This window comes from Leucopleurus acutus (genome assembly GCF_964270905.1).
Source record: "Leucopleurus acutus genome assembly, chromosome: 10".
Classification (NCBI taxonomy): domain Eukaryota; kingdom Metazoa; phylum Chordata; class Mammalia; order Artiodactyla; family Delphinidae; genus Leucopleurus; species Leucopleurus acutus.
The window spans coordinates 4,163,299-4,183,924 of NC_139153.1; the positions used below are offsets into that span (position 1 = coordinate 4,163,299).

Here is a 20,626-nt window from a genome sequence, read left to right on the forward strand (position 1 = left end):
CTACTAAAGCAGCAGGAGGGGCTGACAGCCCAAAGCCTGACACCAAGCTCGCCCAATGGGCCCAGAACTGAGGTCTCAAACTACAGAGGCTTCGACCAGAGTCTCAGAAATGAAAGAACCCCTCAAAGGGCCAGTGCTTCCTGGGAATCCAGACACCCCAGTTCAGAGTCTCCTACGTGGGGATGCTGGTGAGCCCTGAACACCAGACTCTGGAGAAGGGAAGTGGCTGGACTCTTCCGCTGAGCAGCCTCCTTCCTGGTGGGAGGCTGTCCAGATGAAGTAGCCCCCACCCTCCCCCTAAACGCTCCCCCGGGGGACGCTAACCACCTGAGCCAGCATGACGCACCGCCGGGAAGCTGCACCCACCTGCCTGCGACCGCACGGGTGGGATCAGGTCCCGCCTTGCTCACCTCCTGAGACGGGGCGCTCACTCCTCCCTCACAGCACTCAGGCTCCATGGCTCTTCTGGGAGAACACTCCTTACGTGGAGCTGAGCTGTTCCCGCACTAGACGCTCTTCCCAGGGGTTCTGGAGGTACCTGGGGCAGCCCCTGTATGCCCAGCTGAGCAGCCTGCCTTGACCCCTACTGGGCAGGCCCCACACTGGGCATCTTGGAGGTCCAACTGGAGAAAGACCTCGATATCACCGCAACTGGGCCCGGCCCCCTGTTGCTGCAGACATGGAGAAGAGTCTGGTCAGAGCCTGCCAGATGACAGATGGACGAGTGGGTGGCCACTTCTTCAGCCTGGCTGCATGTGTGGGCGCCAGCATCTTCCAAGGTGTCCAGACCATGTGCTGACTTCAAAGCATCCGTGGGCCTCTGGGGCCTGGTGCTCGTGGGGCCCGGCTGCTCTGGGCCAGCGGGTTGCGGCTGATGACCAGCTCCACGACATCGCCCGCCTCGGCCAGGAGCGGCACCGTCAGGCAGCAGTCAAGGTCCCGCGTGTGAACGTGGTTGACCTGCACATGCACAGCCATGGGGCAGATGGCGTCAGCTCAGCATGCACTGAAGTAGGTGAGAATTTCCTCAAATACAGACCCTGCCCAGCCCAGACACAGGGTGCATCTGAACACTCACACAGAGGAAGGCACTCTCATTTCAGTCTTTCAACCCTTCCATGCATCCTTCACCCTCCAGCACCTGCATGTCTCCATTTTTTTTTTCTCATCTGAAAAATCTTATTTATTTTTTGCAGTACACGGGCCTCTCACTGTTGTGGCCTCTCCCGTTGCGGAACACAGGCTCTGGACGTGCAGGCTCAGTGGCCATGGCTCACGGGCCCAGCCGCTCCGCAGCATGTGGGATCTTCCCGGACCGAGGCACGAACCCGTGTCCCCTGCATCGGCAGGCGGACTCTCAACCACTGTGCCGCCAGGCAAGCCCCTTATTTATTTATTTTTTAAATGTTTCTTTATTGTGGTAAAAGTCACATAATATAAAAACATACTATTTTAACCATATTTAACTGTACAGTTCAGTGGCACTAAGTACATTCACATTGTTATGCAACTCTCACCACCATCCATCTCCTGAATTTTTCACCTTCCTAAACTGAAACTCTGTCCCCATTAAACACTAACTCTGAAATCCCCCCCCAACCACTGGCCCCTGGCATCTACCAGTGTACTTTCTGACTATATGAATTTGGCTATTCTAGGTACCTCATATAAGTGGAGTCAAACAGTATTTGTCTGCACATCATGTATATTGGAATGCATTTATAAGGTTAACTTAATATATGTCCTGCAAACAGACTGGACCTTTTTTTCCCCCATGCTATACAGTAGGCCCTCACCAGCCATCTACTTCATATATAGTAGTGTACGTACATCAATCCCAATCTCCCAATCCATCCCACCACCACCCCCACTTGGTGTCCATATGTTTGTTTTGTACGTCTGTGTCTCTATTTCTGTTTTGCAAATAGGTTCATCTCTACCTTTTTTCCTAAATTCCACATATATGTGTTAATATACGATATTTGTTTTTTCCTTTCTGACTTACTTCACTCTATATGACAGTCTCTAGGAATAAACCTACTAAGGAGGCAAAAGACCTGTACTCAGAAAACTATAAGACACTGATGAAAGAAATCAAAGACAACACAAACAGATGGAGAGATATACCATGTTTTGGATTGAAAGAATATTGTGAAAATGACTATACTACCCAAAGCAATCTACAGATTCAATGCAATTCCTGTCAAATTACCAATAGCATTTTTCACAGAATTAGAACAAAAAATTTTACAACTTGTATGGAAACACAAAAGACCACAAATAGCCAAAGCAATCTTGAGAAAGAAAATGGAGCTGAAGGAATCAGGCTCCCTGACTTCAGACTATACTACAGAGCTACAATAATCAAGACAGTCTGGTACTGGCACCAAAACAGAAATATAGACCAATGGAACAGGATAGAAAGCCCAGAGATAAACCCATGTACCTATGGTCAACTAATCTATGACAAAGGGGGCAAGAATATACAATGGAGAAAAGACAGCCTCTCCAATAAGTGGTGCTGGGAAAACTGGACAGCTACATGTAAAAGAATGAAATTAGAACACTCCCTAACACCATACACAAAAATAAACTCCAAATGGATTAAGGACCCAAATGTAAGGCTGGACACTATAAAACTCTTAGACGAAAGCATAGGCAGCACACTCTTTGACATAAATCACAGGAAGATCTTTTTTGATTCACCTCCTAGAGTAATGAAAATAAAAACAAAAATAAACAAATGAGACCTAATGAAACTTAAAAGCTTTTGCACAGCAAAGGAAACCATAAACAAGATGAAAAGACAACCCTTAGATTGGGAGAAAATATTTTCAAACGAATCAACAGACAAAGGATTAATCTCCAAAATATATAAACAGCTCATGCAGCTCAATATTAGAAAAACAAACAACCCAATCCAAAAATGGGCAGAAGACCTAAATTGACATTTCTCCAAAGACAACATACAGATGGCCAAGAAGCACATGAAAAGCTGCTCAACATCACTAATTATTAGAGAAATGCCAATCAAAACTACAATGAGGTATCACCTCACCAGTTAGAATGGGCATCATCCGAAAATCTACAAACAACAAATGCTGGAGAGGGTGTGGAGAAAAGGGAACCCTCTTGCACTGTTGGGAATGTAAATTGATACAGCCACTATGGAGAACAGTATGGAGGTTCCTTAAAAAACTACAAATAGAAGTACCATATGACCCAGCAATTCCACTACTGGGCATATACCCAGAGAAAACCATAATTCAAAAAGACAAATGCACCCCAATGTTCACTGCAGCACTATTTACAATAGCCAGGTCATGGAAGCAACCTAAATGCCCATTGACAGACGAATGGATAAAGAAGATGTGGTACATATATACAATGGAATATTACTCAGCCAAAAAAGGAACGAAATTGGGTCATTTGTTGAGACGTGGATGAACCTAGAGACTGTCATACAGAGTGAAGTAAGTCAGAAAGAGAAAAATAAATATCTTATATTAACACATATATGTGGAACCTAGAAGAATGGTACAGATGAACTGGTTTGCAGGACAGAAATTGAGACAGAGATGTAGAGAACAAACGTATGGACACCAAGGGGGGGAAAGCAGCAGGAGGGTGGTGGTGGTGGTGGGATGAATTGTGTGATTGGGATTGACATGTATTCAGTGATGTGTGTAAAATTCATGACTAATAAGAACCTGCTGTATATATATATAAAAAAAAACTACAATGAGGTATCACCTCACACCAGTCAGAATGGGCATCATCAGAAAATCTACAAACAACAAATGCTGGAGAGGGTGTGGAGAAAAGGGAACCCTCTTACACTGTTGGTTGGAATGTAAATTGATACAGCCACTATGGAGAACAGTATGGAGGTTCCTTAAAGAACTAAAAATAGAACTACCATATGACCCAGCAATCCCACTCTTGCGCATATACCCAGAGAAGACCATGATTCTGAAAGACACATGAACCCCAATGTTCACTGCAGCACTATTTACAATAGGTCATGGAAGCAACCTAAATGTCCACCAACAGAGGAATGGATAAAGAAGATGTAGTACATATATACAATGGAATATTACTTAGCCATAAAAAGGAAAGAAATTGTGCCATTTGCAGAGACGTGGATGGACCTAGAGACTGTCTCCATTTTTTAACATCACAAGCAGACCACACGCTGAGCCTCCTGCCTAGAATATGGGGCATGGGAAAGGGTGTGCCAGGGATGCCCCACAGCTTCTATCTGCCCACTCACATTTCCCAGGCTCCCTTGCTGTTAGTGAGATCACATGACTTAGTTGCCATGGAGTCCGAGGCATTTACTAGAGGGTGGAGCCTCCACCAATCCAGGTGGAGCAAGGCCCACACTGGCCCACAGTGGACATATCATATAAGTGATAAATAAATGTTCATGTGTATTAAACCACTGAGATTTGGGATTGTTTGTTCCTGCAGCATAATTTAGCCTAACCTCACCAATACAACTGTGTTGTCATTCCTTTTTTTCAGATGAGAAACCTGGGGCTCAGGGCTTCCCTGGTGGTGCAGTGGTTAAGAATCTGCCTGCCAATGCAGGGGACACGGGTTTGAGCCCTGGTCCGGGAAGATCCCACATGCCATGGAGCAGCTAAGCCCGTGTGCCACAACTACTGAGCCTGCACTCTAGAGCCCGTGAGCCACAACTACTGAAGCCCACGCACCACAACGAAGAGTAGCCCCACCTCACCACAACGAGAGAAGGCCCGTGCACAGCAACGAAGACTCAACACAGCCAAAAACAAACAAACTAATTAATTAATTAAATCTATAAAAAATAAAGGATTATTTTTTTTTTAAAAAAAGAAACCTGGGGCTCAGAGAGAGGAGGCAACCTGCTCAAGGCCACTCAGCCAACGTAGAAGTCAGGCTTTCTCCCCACTATGGGGCTAGGAACGGCCACTCCATCGATAGTGCCACCACCCAGCATTACCTGGAGGACCCTGTCAAAGGGCCGGAGACCCCCACGTTGAGCTGGCCCATCAGGGCGCACAGTGTGGACATAGACGCCCTTCTCCAGGAGGCCATCTGAGACACTAAAACCAAAGTCACTCCGTACAGGGTCCTTGTGCAGTGTCACCTGGGAACAGGAGGAGGAGACCTCTGGAGCCCCGATCTTTCCCCCTAGCCTCCCACAGCTGCCTAAGCCCCTTGGTCTGGCATCTGATGCCTCCGGGACCCAGCCCTAGCCCACCTGGCTGCTCTTCCACGTGTGTTACTGCCTCGGCATCGTGCCCAAGCCTTGGCTTCTGGAGCACCCCCTCCCGTCCACCTCCACTGACCCTCCATCTACAGCACTCAGTCACAGTGGAAGCTGTAGGAAAAGGAGTTCCTTTCAGTTCTTTTTCAATCTTCCTGCTTCCATTCCAGGAGAAAGTCTCAGTGGGGTGGACATGTGTTTTCACCACCCTTTGACACTTCCCATCTCCCCGTCCACCAAAGAGCTGGCTTCAGGCTCAGAGCCTTCTGAAGGTTATTATGGGCCGAGAGGTCTTTTTTTCTCTTCTGTGTTTTGTTTTCCTAGACAGTAGCCTATAGATGGCAAAAACGCTGGCCTCTCATTTAAGGTACTGATATGCACGCACACATATATATATATACACACACATATAGAAGCCTTTATATTATACACGCACACGATAACTTAAGTGGGGAAAAGGTGAGTCTACTTAAAGAAAAGTATCACAAGTGTGAGTGTGTGTGTGTGTGTGTGTGTGTGTGTGTGTGTGTGTGTGTGTTGCCCAAATGGCAGGAGTTTTGGAAAACTCTACCTTCTATAAAATCTGTGTTTTATTGGTGGAGGAGAATGAAGCCCAGAGAGGGGCAGGGCCCATCTGGAGCTATGGCGAATACCCACGGCATCAGGACATGCATCCAGGCCTCCTGTGCTCCCCCAGCACCCACCTTGTGCATCTCCAAGGGTGTCGGCAGCAGCACCTCCTGCATTTCTTCTGAGGAAGCTCGTATCTCCTGGTTCCTCCTCCAGGGCCGGTGGCCAGGCCTGCCCTCAAGGGCCACGTTCTGCACGGTGCCTGTCATGATGGATGCCTGTAGGGACACAGCTCTTCACTCAGATGCTTCTTGCTCTGTGTGCGGTCAACATCTATGGACACCTACTGTGTGCCAGCCTTCAAGGTCACAATGGTGAACAGAATAGATGAGGTCCCTGCCCTCCTAGGGCTCTCAGCCCAATGAGGAGCAATCAGAATAATAATCATTGGCATTGAATTATTAGCACTTATACTGCGTTGGACTCAGTTCCAAGCACTTGACACACAGAACTCATTTTATGCTCTACAATATTATGAGCCAGACAAATAACATCCCCCCCCCGCCCATTTTACAGAAGAGGAAACTGAGGCTTAGAAAGATTAAGATTTGAACTCAGAGTCTGGCTCCAGGGTCGAGGGTCTTAACCACTCTGCTAACTTGCTAGTCACAAAAATAAAGAAGATGAAATTACACATGGCAGTAAATGTCACAGAGGCCAAGGTACACAGAATGTGAGAGGCTGGAACAGTGAAACTGGTCAGTATGAGGGATCGGGAAAGCTTCTAGAGCCGAGATCTGAACGATGAGCAAGAAATGGGGAGGAAGGAGAGTCCCCGGCAGGAAGAGGAAACAGCATGTGCAAAACCCCAGCAATGGACAGATGTGGACGGAGGCCCTGCATCTGAGAGAGTGCACAGGATGGGGCTGGGAGGGCAGAGGCTTAACCCTGCAGCACGTCCTCAGTGGCAGTGCTGGGGCCCCAGGGCAGTGGCTGGTGCCACGGAATGGGGGGAAGACGCAGTTAGGGGCAAGCGGGACTGTCAGTGGCCAGCTAGAACAGGAGCAGATGACATGGGGTGGAGAGTGGTGACACAGGACGCCTGGGAAGAGAGACAGATGGAGAGACAGGCGGGGTGGAGGGGAGATCCATGGTGCAGCCCCAGGGGACAGTGTTAGGAATTGAATAGACCATAAAAGTACAACTTAAACCCTGTGGGAGGCAGGTAAGTGCTTACAGGTAAATTCCTATCTTTAAATGCACGATGTTAGGGAGCAAGAAAGACTGAAGACTAAGGAGTTAAGAAACCAGGAAAAGTATCAAGATTTAAAGACAAAGTCGAAGGAAGGGAATATCGAAGCTAGACATACAAAAGAGTAAGATAGGAAACAATGAACTATGAGACATAGTTAACAAAAACAAAACTTGGTTCCTTGATGAGCCTAGTAATTGGCAAGGCTGATAGAGAAAAAAAAAGGCTCAATCAATAATTTTAGGAACAAAAATAGGGCAAAAGCGCAGATAAACAGTGTAAATTACTGGTCTCAGAATATGAAGGAGCTTCAGAATTGACCCAATGAGATCCTCCCTAGGTCTCCCCAGGCAGCCTTTTCCATCGTGGGCAAGGCTGACCTCACAGAAAGCCGCATGCACCTCTCGGCCTCTCATGTCCCATGCTGTTACTGATGTTGACATCCACAAGCTTCCACTGGGCATGCTAACGACATGCACACACAGACCCCAAAACTGCCCTTATGCATCCAAATGTGCACCCTGACACACGTGTTCTGACAATACTCAGCATTGTGCATGCATGAGCGTGCTCACCTGCATGCACACACACATGCTCCCAGTGCGCACACACACGTTTTATGCCAAACATGCTCACATGTGCACACACCCCAATTAACGTGTCACACCACGGTGCTCAGTCACACTTGTACACGGGTCCATCCACAGTCTGTATGCACGTGAAGGCACCTTTACACAGAGGGTGCCAGGAGAGTACCCTTGTACGTGTTACACGAGAGCACAATGCCATCAACGTGCCACCTCCCACGGGGGCCTGGGGGGGGGGGCAGGGCGTACCTCCAGCTCCCTCAGCAGCTCCGACTGACCACATGACTCCAGGTCTTCAAGGGCTTCCCCGAACATGCGCCAGAAGCCCTCCTCGCAGGTGGGGCCAGGGGCGGGGCTGTAACGTAGGAACCAGAGAGCGTCAGCTCCTGGCGGGTGGGCTGGGGCCTGAGGAGTCTTCCGGGCCCTGGGGCCCTGCGTTGGGCTCAAAGGGCCATTGGGTGGGCGGGCGGGCGGGCGGGCAGGAAGGCAGGCGTCCTCGGTGGCAGTGCCGGGGGCCCGGGGTGGTGGTTGGTGACACGGAATGGGGGGAAGACGCAGTTAGGGGCAACCAGGACTGTCGATGGCCAGCTAGAACAGGGGCAGATGAGACGGGGTGGAGAGCGGTGACACAGGACGCCTGGGAAGAGAGACAGACGGACGGACAGACAGACAGACAGGAGATCCATGGTGCAGCCCCAGAGGACAACCCCAGGCCCCACCCAGACACAAGGCATTGCAGGACAGTGACAGGGACAGAGCTGGAGCTGGCAAGGACACAGATGGATGGAGACGATGGAGTATTAGGGCTGGGGAAAGGGCTGTGCCACCCTATAACTTCCATCACGGGCGGTATGGCCCGTTACCAGCTCTAAAATCGGGTCTCATCAGAATGGTAACAAGCCACGTTTCCACGCTTCACCGTTTACAAAGCCCTTTGCTGTCTACAAAGCCCTGGACGTTATCAAGTGTGCTGTGGTGTGCAAAGCACTCTCTCTCACGAAGGCATGCAGGCTTTCCTCTCAAAGGGAGCGGCCAGGACAGTGACGCAAATTAGGTGCCTCCTTCCCTTCCCGTTTCAGAGATGAGAAGACTGAGACTGAAGGCCATCTGCTCCATTCAAGTCAGTTCTACAAACGTTTTGAGCCAGGCCCTCTCCTGGGCACAGGGCTATGGAGGGGAATAAGGTGAAGGCCCTGTTCTTAAGGATCTCAGGGTCCCTCATGGAGCGCGTGTGAGCAGCTACCGGATGCCTGGCTGAGCTCGGGATGCCAAGTAGAAGACACAACAGCCAGGTGATTAACAGGTAGACCACCAGTGCCACCAGGAGGCTCACGTGAGCAGCTGTGGGTACCAGCAGAGGGAGGGAGGATCAGGGAAGCCTCCCAGAGGCAGGTCTAAAGGATGAGTAGGCATCGGCCAGGAGAGGGGAGGGGACAGCATTCTAGGCAGAAGGAACTGCCCGACCAAAGCAGAGCCGTGGGAAGCTGGTGGCTGGGGCCGCACGAGGACCAGCATTTCTCCACCGGGTGTGCTCCCCGCAGGAGCATCTGAATTCACCACAGAAACCACCACGTCCCCAGCCCAGGGCTGGCGCTCGTAACCATGACCCGAGGGCCACTGCAGGAGGCCATGACCATCTGGGCCGAGTCGGGAGGGTGTGGGTCCGAGCCCTCAGTGTCTGGGAACAGCTGAACACCAGGTGTGGGGAGGGCCGGCCAGGCTGCCTCTCCAGCCTCACACCTTTGCCCCTGCTGTGCCCTCCGGCCAGCGTGCCCTTCCCCCGCCTCAGCCTTCTGAGATGGCTCTGCTCCACACTTCCTCTCCTCTCCCAGGAGGTGCCCTCCTGAGGCCAGACAAGACTTGCCCATCGCCCCCATCGCCTTGGCACAGGGACTGGCTCCCCGCGCCCGTCCTGGCCAAGAGGGCGAGCCGGTGTCCCCCGTGGAGTCCCCACCACAGACCTAGCTGGTGGCCCCCAGTCGTCTTCCTCTTCCTCCTCGGGGAAGCTCTCGTCGGCAGGGGCTGGCGTGTAGCTCGTCCTCCGGGGCTCGGTGGGTGGGGGACTGCTTCTCAGGCGGCTGCACCGCCACTCCTGGGGGGTCACGCCCCGGGCTGCCGCCTGTGGAGTGTAGGAACCTGGCAGGTGGACAGAGCGGGCGCCTATATCCTCTCTGTGCCCTTAGCTTGCCCTCCTTCCTGCCCCATCTCTAGCTGTGCTGGGTGGCCCAGGAGAGGTCTTTGCCCTCTCTGGGCCTGCCTGACTACCCAGAGTCCCCTGAGGACCCCTGCCACCTGGACCCCTACCCCAGAACCCCCTGATCTCCTGATCAACAGCAGACTTAATGCTGGGGCTCCAGGATCCTGTCCCAGCTCCACGGGGCTCGGCTTGGCCGATCCCTGCCTGAGAGGGAGGTCCACTGTGTTAACCATCCCCTTCTCCCTGCCAGCTCTGAAGGTCTTGCCCCAGGGGCTGACACTGAGAGATGCTGACCCACTTCTGGAGATGGAGAAGCTGCGACTGAGATCGGGCAGATATCCAGTGAGTGAGGACCAGGGCCGAGGGCCACCTGAGGCTACCTAGAGGCCTCACTCCACTACTCCCTGAGCTGGGCCTTGGGGAGTCCCTGTGGTTCTGGGTCCCAGAGGCCAGAAGCCCAGCCACCAGATTCAGATGCCCCCCAAGGGCACCCATGGGTCTCAACACGCATGGGCAGGGGAGCTTGTGTCCTTGGGGGCGCCCTGGGGGTGTCCACCCAAGAGGGTCTCATAGGATGGGGTGGGAGGGGGCTTTCTGCCTTCCCGCCTTCAACGGGATGCAATCAACACCGAGCACTTGCTGTGTACTGGCCGTCGGGCTGGGAACGAAGGAGGCAGAAGTAAGACCACTTGGTCCCAGGCCTCGTGGGGGGGATCTGAATGGGCAGCTGCAGTGCTGTGGGTGCCAATCAAAGCCCAGGAAGGCCTGCAGTCCACACTCTCAGGAGCGAGCGGCCCTCAGAATGGCTAATGGGGCCCAATCAGGTCTGCCTTCAGGAAGTGTCCCTAAAGGATGGGGCCAGCAGAAGGGGAGCAAGAAGGGTTAGGCGGAGGGAACAGCCCCTACAAGGGCCCACGGAGAACACGGTGCTTGTCCAGAGGCCCGAGGTGTTACCTGGGCCCCCAAAGCCACCCTCAGTGGCCAAGCTGCCCCAGGACTCCACTGCGCTGTCCACACTGGGCACGGTGGATGAGGATCGGGCTGCCAGCAGGCCGCCTTTCAGCGCCTCTGGCGGGTCCTCATCCGCATCACTGGCTTCGCTGAGGCTGCCCGATTTGCGGGGTAGGAGGGGGCCTGGGAGGAAAAGCGGGTGTCACTGCCACTGGCTTCTGACCTTGGAGACAAAGGTGCTCAACCAGCCTCAGTTTCCCCACTTCTCCCTGGTTTGGGAACTCACAGGCCCTGGGCTCCCTGAGCCTCCTGCTGGGCAAGCTGACAGGTGAGATGGGAGGCACGCCAATAGGCAAACCCGTTTCAGAGATGTGAAAACTGAGGCTCAGAAAGGCTGCACAGCATGCCCAAGGTCACACGGTGAGCAACAGTGGAGCCCAGATTAGAAGGAAGGCTTTAAAGCTCAGGCTCCATCCACTCCCTACCAAAGCATGGGAGACAGATTCAGGGGAAACTGAGGAATGTATGAGTGACGGCACAAGGCAAAACAAGCAGGCACCTCAAGAGGCAGGAGGTGATGAAGAGCATGGTTCAGGCCCAGAGGGCCCCACACTGGCTGGATGACCTCAGGCCCATCGCTCCCATCACTCTGAGCCTTGTCTCCTCTGTCTCCACCGTCCCAGGTACCCTCCCACCTCCACGGGGTGAGCAACAATTCAGTGAGGTTGGGCCTCACAAAGCCTGGCACAGAGGCTGAGGGATCTCTCTTCCCAAATGGGCTGGACGGCACCCAGGTGTGGGGTGAGGCTCACGGTCTAGCTGCTTCTTGATCTTCAGGGTGACGGTCTCACCAGCCACCTGCAAGAGGTGGATGGCCTCACTCAATGGCCGGCCCTTGAGGCTAACACTGTTGATGGCCAGGATACGGTCCCCAACGTGGATAGCGCCAGTCCTGGAGAGGGGGCACAGGGTAGAGGATGGGAGTTAGACAGGGCCTTGAAGTGGGGGTCTGCCCTGGGGGAACTCAGGAACCCCAAAGCACAAGCCTGGCTGACCCCAGTTAAACCCACCCTGGGTGGGGGGGAAAGCAAGTGTGATTGTATTAACAGAAGTATGAAGTCTAGCATCTGGGAGGGGATTTTCCTGCTCAAGTGTAAAAGTTAGGTTCCGGAACCAGTGTCCAGCATGAGTTTTGAGGATGGTTTGAATGCCACATACTAGCTGACAACTACTATGTGGTCTTAGGCCAGTTCTTTAACTTCCCTGAGTCTCAGGTCTTTCATCTGTAAAGTAAGGGTGATAATACGTATTTTATCAAATTATAATTGAAGGATGGATGGGTGGAATGAATTCACGTTTCCCTCCAGCTGAAATCCATGTGTAGCCTTTCCCTCTCCTTGGGTCTCAGTTTCCCCACCTAGAGAATAAGCCTAAGCCCCAGGGTCCAGCTGACTTCAGAGACGGCTATGGGGGGGGATGAAAAGGCCAAGCAGTAGCAGTGTACTAGCCCAACGGTTTTCTACCTGGATACTATTAGAATTACCTAAGGAGCTTTTTAAAAAGTGCAGATGCCTGGCCCCTCCCCCTGACCAATGAAATCGTAACTCTGGGAGCAGGGCCAGGGAAGATAATTCTGAGAAGCAGCCAGGGCTGAGGGTGGGGAGGGGGGTTGCACCAGGTGCTGAGAATGCACCTGACCTGGGTGGGGGAGAAGGAAGCAGTGGACTGGAGTGGGGGGGTCTTAAACTCTAAATGTAGATTTTGCCCCCAGGTGGGAGCTCACGGAGGGTCAAGCCCCTCCACGCCCAGCATTGCCCAGCAAGCTCCCTGAGGTCCTAGGGGAGTGACTGAGTCAGAATATGGTGGATTTGGGGGGAAGGCCAGAGCTGTGCCGTCCAGTACGATGGCCACCAGCCACATGTGGCTATTGGGCTTCTGAATTGTGGCTGGCCTGAACGGAGACATGCTGGACGTGTAAAATACACACCAGATTCTGAAGACATAATACAAAAGAAGAATGTAAAATACTTTGTTAATTATTTTTATATTGATTACATGTTGAAATAAGTACATATTTAAGATCTAAAAAATTTCTTTTTACTTTTCTAATGTGGCTGCTAAAAAGTTTATAAATAAATTTGTGGCTCACATTATACTTCAGTTAGACAGCGCTGACCTGGATCGGCCAGGCAAAGGCAGACAGGTTGTCTACTGTGCCCTGTAGGGCTGGCGCACAGTAGGTACTCAGAAAATGCCAGAGTGGATGAAGACATTTGAGGTCAGAACCGGTCCCACTGGCCTCTGCAGTCTGCTGGACACCCAGCAGGGGGCGATCCAGGAGCACAGACGCCAACAGGTTGACGCCTCAGCCCCAGAATCCCTCTCATCCTCCTGCACCACCCCACCATGGTTTCGCCCCTTGTGCTGTGTCCTCCTCCAAGGGGCCATTCTGCCCGCCAGGCTGGGCAAGGCTTCCCTTTTACAGAAAGCTCTTCTCAGTGCCTGGAGCTCACTGCAAAGCTGTCCAGAGAAAGGCTGTCTCACCCACACTGGGGTTGCCTCCCTGTGACCCTCGTGGGGACCAGTTCCACTTCTGGGCCCAGATCCACCTGCTTCCCCCTCCAAACTGGACAGCCTGGACACCCCTCTTCTCACATCTCTCCCTTCTGCCACAATTTCAGGGAAACTTTCTAGGGGAGAGGATAGCAGGGACCCCTGCCCCAATGCTTCAAGAGAGGTGCCAGGCTGTGCTGGGACCCAGGTACCAGGGACATGGCCCCTGTACTATGAAGGCACATAGCAGGTGCTCCAAAAAGACTCACATGCTGACTTTCCAGAAATGGGGTGATCTCCAGGTTTGGGGGAGCAGAGGGATGAGCATACATTTATCCAGCAGTTACCTGAAGTCAGGAGGTCTGCCAGGGGCTGGCCCGCATCTGAGGAACTGAGGCGCAGAGAGGGATGGGACAGGCCCCAGGTCACCCAGGCCATCGATGTTGGAACAAAGGTAAGATCCAGTTTGGCTGATCCCAAAGCCCAGCTCCTGCGCCATGGGGTCCCTGGGCTCACCTGTGTGTCCCCACAGAGCCCCGCTCACCTCTCAGCCAAGCCACGCTTGGTGAGTCCTGAGATGACAATGGGATCGAAAGGCTCCTCTGTGCCTGAGATGGTGATGCCCAGGGGGCCCCCGTAGCGTTTCAACTCCACCGTGTAGCTGATGGCACCTGTGGTCTCCTGTTCATCTGCAGGGGGGGTAAGCATCAGGGCTGGGGGACACCCATCAGGGGTAGGCCGTAGGAATGGGCACTCCCAGAGCCCCGCCAAGCTTTAATGCACTTACACTCATCATACTCATCCATTAATTCACCCACTCCCTCAGACATTAATTCACTGAGTTACGCAGCCACTAACCGATTCCCTAGGCCACTAATACACCCATTCCCTCAGCCATTAGTTCAACCATTCTCTCAGATTTAATTCAGCCATTCCCTCAGCCATTAATTCACCTATATCCCTCTGCCAGTAATACACCCATTGCCTGAGCTATTAGTTCACCCATTCCATTATGCCAATAATACACCCATTCCGTCACCCATTAATTCATTCATTTCCTAAGCCACTAACAAATCCATTCCCTCAGCCAATAGTTCACTCTTTCCTTCATGCCATTAATACACCCATTCCCTTAGCCTTAATACACACATTCTCTCAGCCATTACTTCACCTATTTCTTCACCATTAAGCCTCCATTTCCTCTTACATTAAATCACTGATTCCCTCATCCAACAATATGTGTTGGATACCCACATTCCCTCAGCCATTAATATACCCATTCCCTCATGCCATGAATTCACCCATTCCCATAGCCATTAATTCACCCATTCCCTCAGCCAATAATTCACCCATTTTATTAGCCATTAATACACCCATTCCCTCAGGCATTAATTTACCCATTCCCTCATCCAGTAATTGACCCATTCCCGCATGCCATTAATACATGCACTCCCTCAGCCATTAAATCACCTAATCCCTCAGCTATTAACACACTCATTCCCTCATGCCATTGATTCACTCATTCACTCACCTATTAATACACACATTTCCACATCCATTACTTCACACACTCTCTCCCATTAATTCACCTATTTCCTCAGCCATTAATACACCCAATTCCTCATACTGTTAATTCACCCATTTCCCTCAGCTCTAATACACATATTGCATAGCCATTAATTCACCCCTTCCCTCAGCCATTAATTCATCCATTCCTACAGGCATCAATACACCCATTCCATCAGGCCATTAATACAACCATTCCCTCGGCAACTAATACACCTGTTCCCTAAGCCATTAATTCACCCATTCCCTCAATCATTAGTTCACCCATTCACTCCTGGTAATAACGCATCCAATCCCAAAGGCACTATCATACCCATTACCACAGCCATTAATTCACCCATTCCTTCATGGATTTAATACACCAATTCCCTCAGCCATTAATTCATCCATTCCCTCAGCTATTGATTCTCCATTCTCTCAACCATCAATTCACCCATTCCATCACCCATTAATTCCCCCATTCCCCCAGCCATTAATTTACTCATTTCGTCAGCCATTAATTCACCCATCAACCAGGCATAATACACTAATTCCCTCATGGCATTAATACACCCATTCCCTCAGCGGATTAGTTCACACATTCATTCATGCCATTAATAGTCCCATTCCCTCAGTCATAGTTCATCCATTCCCTCAGCCATTCATTCAGTCATTCACTCTGCAATTAATTCACCTCTTCCCTCAGCCACTAATTCCCTCAGCCATTAATACAACTCCCTCATGACGTTAACACCCATTCCTTCACCAATTAGTTGACCCATTCATTCATGCCATTAACAGACCATTCCCTCTGCCATTAACATAACCATTCCCTCAGCCATAATTAATCCACTCCATTATTTCACCAGTTACTTCAGCCATTAATTCACCCATTTAATCAGGCATTCATTCACCTACTCCTGCAGCCATTAACACACCCATTCCCTTTTCCTTTAATATATCCATTCCCTCATGCCATTAATACATCCATTTCCTCATGCCATTAATTCACACCTCTCCTAGCCATTAATTCACCTCTTCCCTCAGCCATTAATTCCCCAGCCATTAATTCACCCATTCCCCAGCCATTAATTCACCCATTCCCTCAGTCATTAATACACACATTGCCTCATGCCATCATTTCACCCATTCCCTCGGCCATTCATTCAGCCATTCCCCCAGCCAACAATTCACCTATTTCCTCAGCCATTAATTCACCATTCCCTCAGCCTTTAGTTCACCCTTTCCTTCATGCCATTAATACACCCATTCACTCAGCATTTTTAATTCATCGATTCCCTCAGCTATTAATTCACCCTTTCCACCAGCCATTAATTCACTCATTCCCTCAGCCAGTATTTCAAACATTCTGTCAGCCATTATTTCAGGCTTTCCCTCAGCCATTAAGTCACATTCCCTCAGCCACTAAAACACCCATTCTCTCAGCCATTACTTCACCCATTCCCTCAACGATTTTTTTCCAAAGCACTTTACTTTTATTAAACTCACATAACTCTCATAACAACTTTAGATACAGGTGTTATTTTAACCTTCATTTTGCAGATGAAGAAACTGAAACACTGAGGTAAGTTGTTCACAGTCACAACTTAGTAAATGGTGCAGTTACAAGCAATCTGGCTCTAGATTCTGTGCTCTGAAATAGAAGACTCTTGCCTTTCTAGAATATATGTAATCTGGGAGCTCTTACATTAGGTGAAAATGTCAAGTTATGTCATTATTGGGGTAAAATTGAGTTTTTTTGTTTTTAAAGTTTCTAAGGATCAGCTTTATCAAAGCTGCATTGAATATCTACTGATATCCATTGTTCCTGCTCTTACAGAGACAAAAAAGCAACTGTCCCCTCGGATACAGAGCCAGGAACAGCAGTGAGAAGACGCCTAACCAAACAAACACAAATCAGCAGAGTAACACAAGAAAACTGCTGGGTCCAGCCCTGCCTAACAGCCTCATTAGTGCCCCTACCTAAATATGTCTTATTTTCACTAATAACTTAGAAAATATCTGGTCAGACAGAATGGCTTGCCTTTCAGAGCAGTAAATAGGTATATCTACCAATTATATATACTGGGAGAAACAAGAACATTTCCAAACACATCACCTTTGAAAATCTCAACAGTAATATTCCCTTGTCAAATAGAAATAATCTAATATTCACTTCTATTTTTTTTCATGGAAAGGCACTTTTTAAAAATTTATTTAATTTATTTTTGGCTGCGTTGGGTCTTCACTGCTGCGTGTGGGCTTTTTCTAGTTGTGGTGAGTGGGGGCTACTCTTTGTTGCAGTGCACGGGCTTCTCACTGCAGCGGCTTCTCTTGTTGCGGAGCACAGACTCTAGGCGCGTGGGCTTCAGTAGTTGTGGCACGCAGACTCAGTAGTTGTGGCTCGTGGGCTCTAGAGCTCAGGCTCAGTAGTTGTGGCACACAGGCTTAGTTGCTCTGCAGCATGTGGGATCTTCCCGGACCAGGGCTCGAACCCGTGTCCCCTGAATTGGCAGGCGGATTCTTAGCCACTGTGCCACCAGGGAAGCCCGGAAAGGCACTTTATTTTAAATATAGCAGTGTGTACATGTCAATCCCAAACTCCCAATCTATCCCTTCCTGCCCACCATCCCCCTTGGTAACCATAATTTCATTTTCTTAAGTCTGTCAGTCCATTTCTATTTTGTAAATAAGTTTATTTGTATCTTTTTCTGTATTCTGCATATAAGCAATATCATATGACATTTGTTTTTATCTGCCTGACTTACTTCACTTAGTATAATATTCTCCAGGTCCATCCATGTTGCTGCAAGTGGCTTTATGTCATTCTTTTTAATAGCTGAGAAATATTCCATTGTATATATGTACATCTTCTTTATCCATTCTTCTGCTGATGGACATTTAGGTTGCTTCCATGTCTTGGCTATTGTAAACAGTGCTACAATGAACACTGGGGTGTATGTATCCTTTCGAACCATGTTTTTCACTGGATGTATGCCAAAGAGTGGAATTGCTGGATCATATGGTAGCTCTATTTTTAGGGTTTTTTTTTTTTTTTTTTTTTTTGCGGTACGCGGGCCTCTCACTGTTGTGGCCTCTCCCGTTGCGGAGCACAGGCTCCGGACGCGCAGGCTCAGCAGCCATGGCTCACGGGCCTAGCCGCTCCGCGGCATGTGGGATCTTCCCGGACCGGGGCGCAAACCCGTATCCCCTACATCGTCAGGCGTACTCTCAACCACTGCGCCACCAGGGAAGCCCTATTTTTAGTTTTTTTAAGGAACCTCCATACTGTTCTCCATAGTGGCTGCACCAATTTACATTCCCACCAACAGTGTAGCAGTGTTCCCTTTTCTCCACACCCTCTCCAGCATTTACTGTTTGCAGATATTTTGGTGATGGCCATTCTGACTGGTGTGAGGTGATACCTCATTGTAGTTTTGATTTGCATTTCTCTAATAATTAGCGACCTCGAGCATCTTTTCATGTGCCTGTTGGCCATCTGTATGTCTTCTTTGGAGAAATGTCTCTTTAGGTCTTCCGCCCATTTTTTGATTGGGTTGCTTGTTTTTTTGATATTGAGCTACATGAGCTGTTTGTAAATTTTAGAGATTAATCCTTTGTCAGTCGCATCGTTAGCAAATATTTTCTCCCATTCTCTGGGTTGTCTTTTTGTTCTGTTTATGGTTTCCTTTGCTGTGCAAAAGCTTTTCAGTTTAAGTAGGTCCCATTTGTTTTTGTTTTTACTTCCATTACTCTGGGAGATGGATCGAAAAAGATATTGCTGCAATTTATATCAGAGTGTTCCACCTATGTATTCCTCGAAGAGTTTTATGGTATCTGGTCTTACATTTAGGTCTTTAATCCATTTTGAGTTATTCTTGTGTGTGGTGTTAAAGAATGTTCTAATTCCATTTTTGCACATGTAGCAGTCCAGTGTTTCCAGCACCATTTATTGAAGAGATTGTCTTTCCTCCATTTTATGGTCTTGCCTCTTTTGTTGTAGATAATTGACCATAGGTGCGTGGGTTTATTTCTGAGCTTTTTAACCTGTTCCCTAAACGATTAATTCACCTATTCCCTCAGCCATTAATACACCAAGTTCCTCATCCCAATACATCCACTGCCTCAGCCATTAGTTCACCCATTCTCTCGTGCCATTAATGAACCATTCCCTAATGGGTCACCAATTCCCCCATGCTATTAATATGATTCCCTAAGCCATCAATTCATCTATTCCCTCAGCCATTAATACACCCATTAATTCACCCCTTCCCTCAGCCATTAATTCACTCATTCCCACAGCCACCAATATACCCATTCCCCCAGCGATTAATGATTCCATTTACTCCACCACTAAAACACCATTACCTCAGCCATTAATTCTGCCATTCCGCCAGCCATTAATTCAGCCATTCCCTCAGCCATTAACTCACCTATTCCCTCAGCCATTAACTCACCTATTCCCTCATGAAATTGTTATATCCAACTGTCAGCCATTAGTTCACCCATTCATTCATGCCATTAATAGGCCCATTCCCTCTGCCATTAATGCACCCATTCCCTTAGGCATTAATTTACCCATTCCCTCAGCCATATTTAAAACATCGTCTCAGGCATTAATATAGCCATTCCCTCTTCCTTTAATATATCCATTAGCTCATGCCATTAATACATCCATTTCCTCATGCCATTAATTCACCCATTATTACACACATTCCCTCAGCCATTAATTCACCCATGTCACCAACATTGATTCACTATATCCCTAAGCCATTAATTCACCCATTCCCTTAGTCATTAATTCACCTATTCCGTCAGCCATTGGTTAACCTTTCCTCTGTTATTAAAACACCCGTTCCCTCAGCCATTAATTCAGCCATTCCAACAGCCATTGATTCACCTTTTCCCTAAGCTACTGATTGAGCCATTCCCTCAGTCATTATTTCAAACATTCCCTCAGGCATTAATTCAGCCATTCCCTCAAGTATTAACACACCTATTCCCTCAGTCATTAGTTCACCCATTCATTCAGGCAATTAAACCCATTCCCTCAGCCATAGTTCACCCATTCCCTTTGCCATTAGTTCACCCATTCCCTTAGCCATGAAAAACCCATCCCCTCAGCCATGAAAAACCCATTCCCTCAGCCATAGTTCATCCATTCCCTTTGCCATTAGTTCACCCATTCCCTTAGCCATGAAGAACCCATCCCCTCAGCCATTAATACACCCATTTCTTCATCCATTAGTTCACCGTTTCCTTCATGCCATTAATACACCCACATCGTCAACCTTTAATTCATCCATTCAGTCAGGCATTAATTCACCCATTCCTTCAGCCATTATGCCATTAATGCACCCATTCCGTCAGCCATTAATTCACCCATTCCCTCATGACATTGATACACCTATTGCTCGGCCATCGTTCATTTATTCCCTCAAAAACTAATACATGCATTTCCTCAGCCATTAATTCACCCATTGCCTCAGCCGTTAAACCGCACATTCCCTCAGCCCTTAATACACCCATTCTTCAGGCATTAATTCATCCTTTCCTTCAGCTAATACACCCATTCCCTCGGTGACTAATGCACCCATTTCTTCATGCCACTAATTTACCCATTCCCTCAGCCCTAATACACACATTCCCTCAGCCTTCAAATCACCCATTCCCTGTCCATTAATTCACCACACCTCTAAGCCATTAATTCATCCATT

At 49.2% G+C, this 20,626-nt stretch overlaps 1 protein-coding gene across 3 annotated transcripts in view; it reads right to left on the reverse strand.

Moving 5' to 3' along the window:
• Positions 1 to 801: 801 nt before the first annotated feature.
• GRIP2 (glutamate receptor interacting protein 2) overlaps positions 802 to 20,626 on the reverse strand; it is a gene marked incomplete at both ends in the record, with an annotated part of 122,880 nt that continues 103,055 nt past the window's right edge. For all 3 annotated transcript variants that reach the window (XM_082848050.1, XM_082848051.1, XM_082848052.1), the window contains 8 exons: positions 802 to 960; positions 4,988 to 5,134; positions 5,959 to 6,102; positions 7,913 to 8,018; positions 9,625 to 9,799; positions 10,815 to 10,994; positions 11,624 to 11,763; positions 13,909 to 14,053. In XM_082848050.1, coding sequence (XP_082704176.1) covers positions 802 to 960; positions 4,988 to 5,134; positions 5,959 to 6,102; positions 7,913 to 8,018; positions 9,625 to 9,799; positions 10,815 to 10,994; positions 11,624 to 11,763; positions 13,909 to 14,053 — 1,196 coding nt within the window. The remainder of the gene's footprint in view (positions 961 to 4,987; positions 5,135 to 5,958; positions 6,103 to 7,912; positions 8,019 to 9,624; positions 9,800 to 10,814; positions 10,995 to 11,623; positions 11,764 to 13,908; positions 14,054 to 20,626) is intronic.